Source organism: Gossypium hirsutum, chromosome D13 (assembly GCF_007990345.1).
Source record: "Gossypium hirsutum isolate 1008001.06 chromosome D13, Gossypium_hirsutum_v2.1, whole genome shotgun sequence".
NCBI classification, from domain to species: domain Eukaryota; kingdom Viridiplantae; phylum Streptophyta; class Magnoliopsida; order Malvales; family Malvaceae; genus Gossypium; species Gossypium hirsutum.
The window spans coordinates 53611159-53621850 of NC_053449.1; the positions used below are offsets into that span (position 1 = coordinate 53611159).

The 10692-nt window shown below is 31.3% G+C and overlaps 1 protein-coding gene across 1 annotated transcript; it reads right to left on the bottom strand.

Moving 5' to 3' along the window:
• Positions 1–8704: 8704 nt before the first annotated feature.
• On the bottom strand, positions 8705–9641 carry LOC107919680 (probable glutathione S-transferase). Its single transcript, XM_016849081.2, has 2 exons — positions 9282–9641; positions 8705–9194 (listed from the first exon to the last, which is right to left on the bottom strand). The coding sequence occupies exons 1-2, from the start codon at positions 9594–9596 to the stop codon at positions 8850–8852; spliced, it is 660 nt and encodes a 219-aa protein (XP_016704570.1). The 5' UTR covers positions 9597–9641; the 3' UTR covers positions 8705–8849.
• Between the last annotated feature and the right edge of the window lie 1051 nt (positions 9642–10692).

The window sequence follows — 10692 nt, forward strand, 5'->3', positions numbered from 1 at the left end:
TGTTCACAGAATCTTTTCATGAATGGTTAAGCCAATCGGTATGCAATTGGAGCTTTCAGTGACAAATAATAATGTTCTCTCATAACATTCTTAATTACTTATTTTACTTTCCATTCAATAGGTTTGGAGTGGGAAGAACGTCACCGACGAAGTGAAATGGCTTTCCCAAGGTCCAAATCGGGTGGTTAAAAGATATAGTGCGTTCCTCATCAATGGTTTCAGATTTCATACAAAATATCGTGAGAGATTGAGGAGAACGCAAAACTGTGGAATAGTTGTTAATTCCTCAATTACAAGTTATGCTAGTGGTAGGGACAATAATCATGTCGAGGGAAATGTGGAATATTTTGGACTTCTTACTGACATAATTGAGTTGGATTACTACGGAAAATGGAAAGTTGTCTTATTTCGAGGTGATTGGGCCGATGTTAATACTGCTCGTGGAATTAAGCAAGATCAATTTGGTTTCACAATAGTGAACTTTGCTCGATTGATTCACACAGGACAATAATTGATTGATGAGCCGTATGTATTTTCTTCTCAAGTCAAACAAATTTTTTACTCAAAAGATCCAACTGATGAGGGTTGGTACGCTGTACTCCGTAACATCCCTAGAGACTTGTTTGACATGGGCAGTGGAAGTAGAGATGGCATTGATGATAGAACACAAACTTTGCCCTTTTCAGAACAAAACTTAAATGAAAACATCCCTAGTACTAGTACACAATTTCAATGGGTCCGCCAGGATACGGATGAAGATATTTACGAATTAAAATGTAGTAAGCTTTTATGATTATTTAATTATATGTAATATCATAATATAAATATTGGTCTTATTATATATTTCAACTATTTTATATGTGCTATTATATATTGTTGTAATTGTATACTAATTTTTCAACTATTTTATTTGTATTGTAGATAAAATGCCTAGAAACAAGTGCGAGAGCTAAGCATTGTTCAAGGTACTTCAAACTCAGCAGAAACAAACAAAACTGAACAACAGACTGCTGTTGGATTTTCGAATGTTCCGATTACACCTGAGGAACTTATAGAAGTTCAAAGTAATTTAACATTTAATTTACATGCGTGTTGACTTTTTGTTTATTTATTTTTAAAATTCTTATATTACAATATAACATTTTTCAGCTGAAAGTGGTGGGACGCGGAGAGTTCGATGACGTACGCTACTGAGGGATTTATACGAGCTAGATCCAGTCGAGCGTGTCCAAGTATGCAGTAATAGCTTTGGTCAGCCTGTTGGATCAAAAGCTCGCCTTTTAGCAGGATACTTGGGCATTCTAGCATGGAATGCAAATATGTTGCCAATTAACTACGAGTCCTGGCATAAAATGCCCGAAAGTAACAAGAACCAAGCTCTCGATAATATTAAGGTAACAAAACGTTAGTGTCATTTATAGTACTTGGGTTTAAGTTTCATTTGTATTTACTTTCTTAACTTGTGTTTTTTGTAGGCGAGATTTGCTCTAAAGGTCTCCGATGCTTATGTAAAGAAGGCATTGGGAAAAAAATGGAGAGACCATAAGAGCACTTTAAAGAGAGACTACTTTAAAAGAAAAATAACACTCGATGAGAAATTACAAAATGTCTCGCCGGGAATGCTGAGGTACCAGTGGAAAGAGGTCATTAGATTTTGGACTTCGAAAAAATGAGTGGCATGTGTTACTACAAAAATCTTGTAATTATTTTGGTTTATAGTATTTACTAATTAGCGTACTAATAATTTCATAACGTAGGATCGTGAGCGAGTTGGAAAAAGTAGTAGGCAGAAATAAAAATTCACTCACACAGCTGGCTCAAAAAGTTTTGCTTGTGTAGCTCAGGCTGAGGTATTTTGAATATTTTAAAACTGTCAAATATTTATTACTTTCTATCAAATAATATTTTTACTACTGTATTGTAGGAACTGTCGTCCGGTCAAAAAGTTGGACGCCTTCAACTTTTTGACATGACACATAGGAAGAAAGATGGAAACCCTATGACTCCTGAAGCTGCAGAAATTATGGTACGTTTGCTTAATACTATTTGACTTGTTTTAATTATTTTTAGTGTTTATTTTCTAATGGTTTATTTCATCTCTTGTAATGAAAATATTGTTAAGATATGTTGCATTTGTTTTTTTAATATAGATTGCGTTCCTAACTATGTGATTAATTTATTAGGAAAAATTAAAGGATAAAAAGGCAGAGTACGATGCGATGCCTTCTAGTGATAGTTCTGTAATATTGACGACATTGATAACCGGATTATCACTGAAGTTTTGGGTCCTGAAAGGTATGGTCGATTTTGGTTTCAATGATCTTTTGTTAACCCATCCCAATATTTTGGATCTAGCTCGCAACAATACATGCCTTCGGGGAGTTAGGCTCAAGCTGAAGTCCAAAGGTTAAGAGACCAGATGGTTCAGATGCAAGCGACAACAGTTGAGCAAATTACACAACTTAAAGCAGAGGCAGCATCGAGAGAAGCTGAGGTTCAAAAAAGATATGAAGAACTTAAGCTGCAACTTAAAGCAGATGCAGCAGTGAGAGAAGCTGAGGTTCAACGAAAGTATGAAGAACTCCAGCTGCAGCTTAAAGTAGATGCGACAGCGAAGGAAGCAGAGCAGCGTAGAAAGTACGATGAACTCCAGCAACAACTTCAGAATATGATGAAGATGTTTCAGCAACAGCTGCCATCTTAGACTATCGTGTAAATATTTTTATCATTTTGACGTTTAATTATCATTTTAAATTTTAACATTTTTGTAAGAATAATACGAATTTTATTTTATTTATTGATATTTATTATATATTATTCGTTTAATTTTAAATATTATATAGATTTATTGCATTTAATTGGTTTGGATTTGGTTTTTTCTGATTTGTTTTTACAGGAGTGCTGAAAATATAGAAAATTTTCTTTTACAAATCTGCCAAAATTAGTGGCGTGTTTTAAAAAAACGTCGCTAAAGTCAGGGTCTTTAGCGGCGTTTGAAAGAAAAGCGTCATTAAAGGTCAAGGTCTTTAGCGGTGTTTGTTGAAAAACCGCCGCTAAAGGTCAGGTTTTTTAGCGGCGTTTTTTCCACAATCGCCGCTAAAAGGTCATGGTCTTTACGGGCGTTTGTTGCAAAAACGCCGCTAAAGGTCATGGTCTTTAGTGGCGTTTTTGGCAAAGTGCCGCTATAGGTCATGACCTTTAGCGGCGTTTATTTCTAAAAACGTCGCTAAAGTTAGCGACGCTGTCATTAGCGGCGTTTTTTGCGGCGCATTTCTTTTAGCGGCGCTAAAAGCCTGTTTTGGTGTAGTGTTGGTTAGATTTTAAGTGTTTGAATAAATGATATTATTGTATTTTAATTGTTAGGTAAATTTGGCACGGTATAAACTCTTAGAAGATGAAATTTTACCATTTTGATGTTAGGTATCCATATTTTGGCATTGGTATCGATACTTGACCATATGAACAGTTTTAAAACAAATAGAATGCCAAAATGGTATCGATTTTTATTTAAGTATCGATAATTTTTCATAAAATATCAATACCATAAAATAAATATCGATATTATTGATTTTCAAGTAAATAGAATTGAATTTTGGTATCGATTTTCAGAAGGTATCGATACCATCTATGAATTTCCAATATTGACTTTTAACTTCATAAATTTACAATCCATTCTTACTATATGCTTGTATTATGTAATTAGGTCCTTGTAGAATTATAATTATTTAATATATTTAATTATATCCGTAATTTATTGATAAACAATTAAATTTTCATTAAGTAAGGTATTTATTGAATTGTTGAATTATGTTGTAGCACCTTATTACTCGGGTCTGGCGACTAGAACAGGTGAGGGGTGTTACATTTTTAACACACTTAAGGAGTTTTTGCTCGAGCAAAATAGAGTTTTTAGTGTAGTTTTTGTTATTTTCTTTATTTTCATATTTTCAGATAATAAGTGAAAATATCTCAATTTTTCTATTTGTTTTACCCAAATTGGCCGCTAGTGCCATTTGGAGGCCTCACGTGTGTTTAAGTGCTGTAAGGACATGTTGGAGGTCAAAAACGAGCAAGAATGGCGCTAGGGTAAAGGTATCGCGAAATCTAACCTTTGGGATCGCGATACCTCCAACAATATAGAAGACCAATGACTACCTTCAATGGTATCGCGATATCCACCTCCTAAGGAAGACTCCAAGTTTCAACACTATTCGAGATATCGCGATATCACCTTCGTCAAAGGGACAAACTTGGACAAAGAGGGAAACATTTGTCTACCTAGCCCACCAACCACACAAGGCCTGTGTAGGGGCATTTTTGGCACCAAAAAGTCATCAGAATACACTTCAAAACAACCAAAAATTGCTGAGGAGGAGACACACACGCATTAGCTTAATTTAGGTTTAGTTTTTTCTAGGTTTTCTTTAGTTTTCTCTGCACTTTTTCTAGGGTTTTTATTTTTCTCTTCTACTTTAGATCAGAGTTTATTTTTCTACATTTAACTCTTATTCTTGTTGTTCTTTATGTTAGTTAAGTTGGTTAACACTATAGCAAATGTTTATTTATATTTCCAGTTTATGTACTTCTATTTTAAGACTCTCTAAACTTTAGTTTAATGTATTTCAGTTTATTTTACTTTAAATCTGTCAAAACTTGTTGATTTTATGTTTCTTGCTTTAGATTTCTTTGTTAAATGTTTTTGATTTCATACTATTTAAGTTTTTTTGCATAAAAATCTCAACTTTATATTTCTCTCAAACTTTACTTTCATGACTATCTTGTTTTCCATTACTATGTTTATTTTCTTCACTTTGAACATGTGTAGCTAAACCTTTAAGGAAGTTAGTTGATGGAGATCTAGATAAACTAAAACTATTTGAACAAATGACTAAATCGTAACAAATTGGACTAATTTGAACAGAACTAAGAACTTAGGTAGTGATGCCCCTAAGGGAATATTAAGATAATGTGAGACCGGAAGGTAATATTGTCGTGCACCCATTCGTTAGTCCCGAATTAATCGGTAAGGTCGGAAGATAAGCCAGACCTAATTCGTCTAAGCTGGTAAAATTGAGATTGGAAGATAAAATGGAACCACTTAGTAATTTAAGTGATTTATGTCCTAAGTCCGAAATTTGGTGAACTATATCGAAGTCAACCAATCCCCATTAGTTATTTGCTAGACTGTCCCTTTAGTTTGCATTTTTTGCAATTTAGTCATTATGGTAGAATATTTAATTTTCTTGCAAAAATCAGCTTTTATGGGCTGCTGTACTATAAAATCATATTAGTAGCTACTTAGACTCTATTGTGTATGCTAGTTATTGCTCAACCGCCTCTTCCTTTGGGTTCAATCCTTGGGATACTTCGGTGTTTCATTGTAACACTATAAATATTACAACTGACCTGTATGCTTGCAGTAAAACCGGACTTTAAAAATTATTATATAAATTCAGTGTTTTAATGCGCAAGTGCACAGTCAGTCAGGAAACGCTCATCCACATACCCTTTGTTTATTTCACAGCTTTTCCTTAAATATTATCATATCTTACCTATGAATAAATAAATAAAAGGACGGGGAGGTTGAAGGCTTATAACAAATGAGAACTTGTTGAGAACCGAAAATGACAATAATGGTTCTCCTTCAATCTATCACTGTGAAATCTGAAGGCCAGCATTTTCATATAGATTTGGTCATTTTTTTAAATTTGGGCCAAAGCTTTAGGCCTGACCAATTAACAACCCAACCAAAGTACAAATAGTTAAGAAACGATAGTAAGCCAATTTTACAATGGATCCAAACCAACACGTTTCAAGCAAGACTTTAATAATCTCGAAGTATTATCACCATGTCAGGATTTCTTCCGCTTCCAAAAATAAAGTTAATCTCTAACAATTGCAGGTAAAAAATAATTTTGAAAAGTTTAGCTTGGAAGTTTTTTTTCATGAAAATGTGTGTTTTAGTATTTTAAATATGGGTGAGTATTTGATACACTATTAGTTTATTCTTTTATTCCACAAATAAATTTAAAAAATTAATTTGTTTCTTTTATTAAAAATATTTATTTTTTATTATTTTACTATACACTTTTCGATCTCCTAACTTTACTTATGGAGCCTAAAAACTCTGTACCAAATAATTTTCCTTTAAATTAGAGGAGTTCAAAATGTTTATATTAAATTCTATTAGGATTATTCAAAAAGCGGCTTTTTAGACATCTAATAAAAAAATACTTCCGTTTAAATGCATTTTTAAGAATTTTAGAAAAACTTTTTGAAGTGTTGTCTATTAGGCAATTGATCGGGCTACTAAAACTTTCAATATATTGTCCCCATCTTGACATTTTGTCCACTTCAAAAAATTCTCTCGAAGAAATCGACCTCACTCAATGATTACAATTAAAAAAATTCATTGATGAATTTTATCTTAACTTTTCCATTCTTGGTTCATTATGCTTTTTATTAACTATATTCTAATTTAAAGTTGATTAATTTATAAAATAAACATGACTTGAAAATTTAATTTAAAAGACCATGATAGACAAGGCATGAGTCATGATGCACTCTATGTCACATTTTTGATAGGCCTTGGTAAGTTTAGTATTAGAGCCTTACTCATTTCTAATAAGATTAAGTGCTAGTTTACTATTTGTTTTTAAAAATTTCAGTTTAAAATTTAAGTGTTTAGTATTATTGTAAAAGAAATATTTTTAAAAATAAATTTTTATTTTAGACATGATGTTATAAAGTAAAAAATATACATTTTAATAATATTCAAAATTGTTAACATTACGATGTTTCAATAAAAAAATCTTAAAAATAATTTATTGTAACTTATTATTAATATTTTGTTATATAAAATAATAAATTTTAAAATATTTTTATATAAATAATATTATTTATTTGTAAAGCTTAATTTAAATATATAAACTATATTTTAAACATTAAAGTATAATCATTAAGAATTCAAATATATGATGTTATACATTTGAAATAAATTTCAATAAAGAAATAAGTATATACCCAATATATGTTGGTGCGCGAAGATAAAATAAATTTATGAGAAATTAACAAAGGCTTCACGGTGTGTAGCAATGCCACTTTTTTTTAAGATTTTATTGGCCCCCACCTATATTTCGATGTGTAAAAGAGTTAAAGTAAATGAACCTCAAGCATACAATGACCCTAATGATTGTCTACATTTTGCACTGACAAAAATGATCCACTGAATATTGAGTGAAACATAGCAAGAGTATCAATTTTTGTAAAGAACTTTTACAATAATTCTTTATGCACCAATATTTGAACATAAAAAAATGGTTAGAGAATAGAAAGAAGTTTTGTTTTTTATGTTTTTCTTTTTGTGCATGCAAATGAAAGTTCACTCTTATTTATAAGAGTTCTCGTATCTCTTCACATAGACATAACTATCCAAATTGCTTGTTAGGATAGTCACATGTATTACCAATAAGCTTAACTATCCAATAGATATATAGTTGAATAGTTATAATTCTTTATTAACTAACCAAGTGACATAACTTTTGGTATTTAAGGGACATATCTTATCACTATGAATAGTGACAAATCTTTGTTAATAACCAACTGATATAACTTTTAGATCACTTGCAGCTTTTCATTTATAACTATTAAAACATTATAAGTATTTTTAAAAAATATTCCACTACAATAGATATTACATAATAGACACCAAATTATAAATAATGGTTAAAAACTCTAAAAATGTTTTTTTTTTCCAAACGCAAAAGTTAAAAATTATAACTTTTATATTTGGGTTCAAAAAACACTTTTTATTTCAAAAGTCGTTCATGTTTTATTTTCCCTTCTATTTAAACAAATATTTCACTTGTACTACATGCAGAAGATCAAGAGAAAAAAGAAAAGAAAACGGCAAATGAAACTTATCTTACTGGACTTTTGGCCTAGCCCATTAGCAATGAGGGTGAGTATTGCATTGGCGGAGAACGGAGGAAGAGAAATTGAGCAACAAAAGTAGCATTTAGAATTGACTTGTAGGTGTTCAGAGGTATTTGGGATCGAATACGAGCCTTAGAAGGTTTAAAAATACTAAAACGATACAATGATATTGTTCAGGGTTTAGATATCAGTACCTAGGGCCTCAGGAACCGGAACTTAGTCCCTGTACCATGGAATATTACATTCTGCCAAGTTGAGTATCAATATCCATGGCAAGGGTACTAGGCTCTAAACACCTGAGATGAATTTTTAACCCTTTAAAGGCTGAAAACCAACACCTATACCATGAATGTCGAACATAAGATGTAAGGGACGAAATTTTTGAGTTTAAAACACTTTAAACTCATTTTGAAAAAAAAAAAACTAAAACTAAAAGACAACCATATAAACGCAAAATTCATTCATAAAACAATGTTGGAACTGAATGTTCATCCGCCAAATGCGTAAAAATCATTATAAACTTTGATAAAAACCATTTTTAAGTAACAAGTTAAGGTTTACTATTTAAAATCGTTGACAAAATGTTGTGTTTTTTCCCAGTGTTACGCAAAGTACACCAAACAATTGATATGCTATTATCAATGTATCGGTATATTGCACTATAATAATTAAAGAGGGAAATATTTCATCCATTGGCTTAGTTCCATTACAATTATTAAAAGTATATTAAAAGAAAAAACAAACAAACAATTTTGATAGTGGAATTAGAACTTCAAAGACAAAAGCTAGTTGATTTATTAAACAAAAACACATTCAAAGCGGAAAGTTATACTGATTACACCAAAAAACATGCCTTCTTATTTAACAAGCTGAGTTTATATAAAGGCCTAAAAGTGGGTAGTAAATAAACCATCTTATTTGGCTTCAAACTTCTTCTTAAGTTCCATGAGAAAGCAATAAACTTTATATTGGTCTGGCAGAGATTTGGATAGACTTTCTCTTTGCATGCATCTTTTAGCCCATGCTACCAAATTTGGACAGTTTGCAATAATGCTGAAATCCCCACAGGTTTCCAATGAGTAAAACCAAGTATAGAAGGGAATCAATGCCACATCTGTAAACCCAAAGCTCTCACAACCGAAGTAAGGCTTGTCTCCAAGCTCTCCTTCTAGCACCTTCATGCTCTCAATTAGCTCTTTCTTTGCAGCTTCTTGGACCTCACCTGTTGCACCCCATACTAACTTCCCAGTGGGATATATCTGCAATTTTCATATTCAATGGTAAAACAAATACAAGATTGAAGAAAATTGGTTAAATCATACTGATGTTGTAGGGTAAGGTGTAACCTTTTTGTCAACAAAGTCAGCCCAGAACCTGGCATTGGCTCTGTGATAAGGATGAGAAGGGAGCAGAGGAGATTTGTGAGACCAAACCTCATCAATGTATTGAACAATGATGAGGGATTCACAAACGAGTCTACCCTTGTGAATCAACACTGGGATTTGCTTGTGAACTGGATTCATCTTCAAAAGTAGGCTACTTTTGTTGCTCAAATCCTCTTCCCTTGCTTCATACTCTATTCCTTTCTCCGCCAATGCAATTCTCACCCTCATTGCAAATGGACTAGACCAAAAGTCCAGCAGGATTATTTCATCTGACATTTTCTTGTTTTTACTCTTTCGATCTTTTGCCTGTGGTACAAGTGAAGATGTGTGTTTCTATAAAAGGGCAAATGAAACATGGAGTGAATGTTGTAGAAGTCTCCGTAGGTACAATTCCAGGGCTTTCTTGCCTTGCTACTAAACTAAAGCCACATGTCTCTGTCAAGGGTCCACCATACGACTCAGTTAGATGCGCTTCATATCTCTTTTTCTTCCTTTAAATTCTCTTCTAGTAGACGGTAGGGTAAATTCCAAATACTCACCTAGCTATCAAATATTATATTTTGTTATTAACTTTATTGGGTTGTAACATTTTCATTATCCATCCATTAACTGTAATTGCAGTCTTAATGAAATGACGACGTAGGGTTAATATTTAATTGGTCTCCTGAAATATATTTAAATTATTTAGTTCGGTATTTTTATAATTTTTAATAATAATTTCAGAAAATAAAAAAATATAAGAAAAATATTTGCTACACCACTCGTAGAGTTTTTGGACTCTAGAAGTAAAGTTAGTGGTTGATAAATATCATATAAGGGTATAATAAAATATTAAAAATAAATATTTTAAAAAAAATAATTGTTGCAATTGTAAGTTGAAAATTTTTATTTGTAATCTTATGTTATCTTTATTATATTATAAACTAGCTTGTATATTTGTGGGATGAACAAGATGGTTGTATGCATCAATTTAAAAGATATAATTATTTGTTATTTTTTATAATGTAGTTTTAAATAATATTAATTTTTAAAAAAATTAAACTCAAAATTTTTAATATTTTTATTTAAATTAAATATAGGTCTGCTTAACTATAATACAAAATATAGTTATTTTTATAATGTTAAAAATTTAAAACGATATTGAGAAATATCTTAATGGTGCATCTTTTAGTTGCAGAAAACATATGCTTGAATCAATTTGGTTCAAGAAGTAAAAATATATAACCAATCAATATAAAAGGTCAACTTTGTGATATTAAATTAAAATTTATGGTGTGTGTAATAATTTTAATATATCTAAAGACTGTAAATTGGTTTTCAAATAGTAGTAAAGAAATTACTAATATGTAATTTAAAATAAATTGAAATACAT

What these genes read in the sequence shown, in the direction of transcription:
- LOC107919680 (XM_016849081.2), bottom strand. Translation starts at nt 9,596, where the DNA reads ATGTCAGATGAAATAATCCTGCTGGACTTTTGGTCTAGTCCATTTGCA. An exon ending in CTGACTTTGTTGACAAAAAG is followed by an intron (nt 9,195 to 9,281) that starts GTTACACCTTAC and finishes TGAAAATTGCAG; the next exon opens with ATATATCCCACTGGGAAGTT.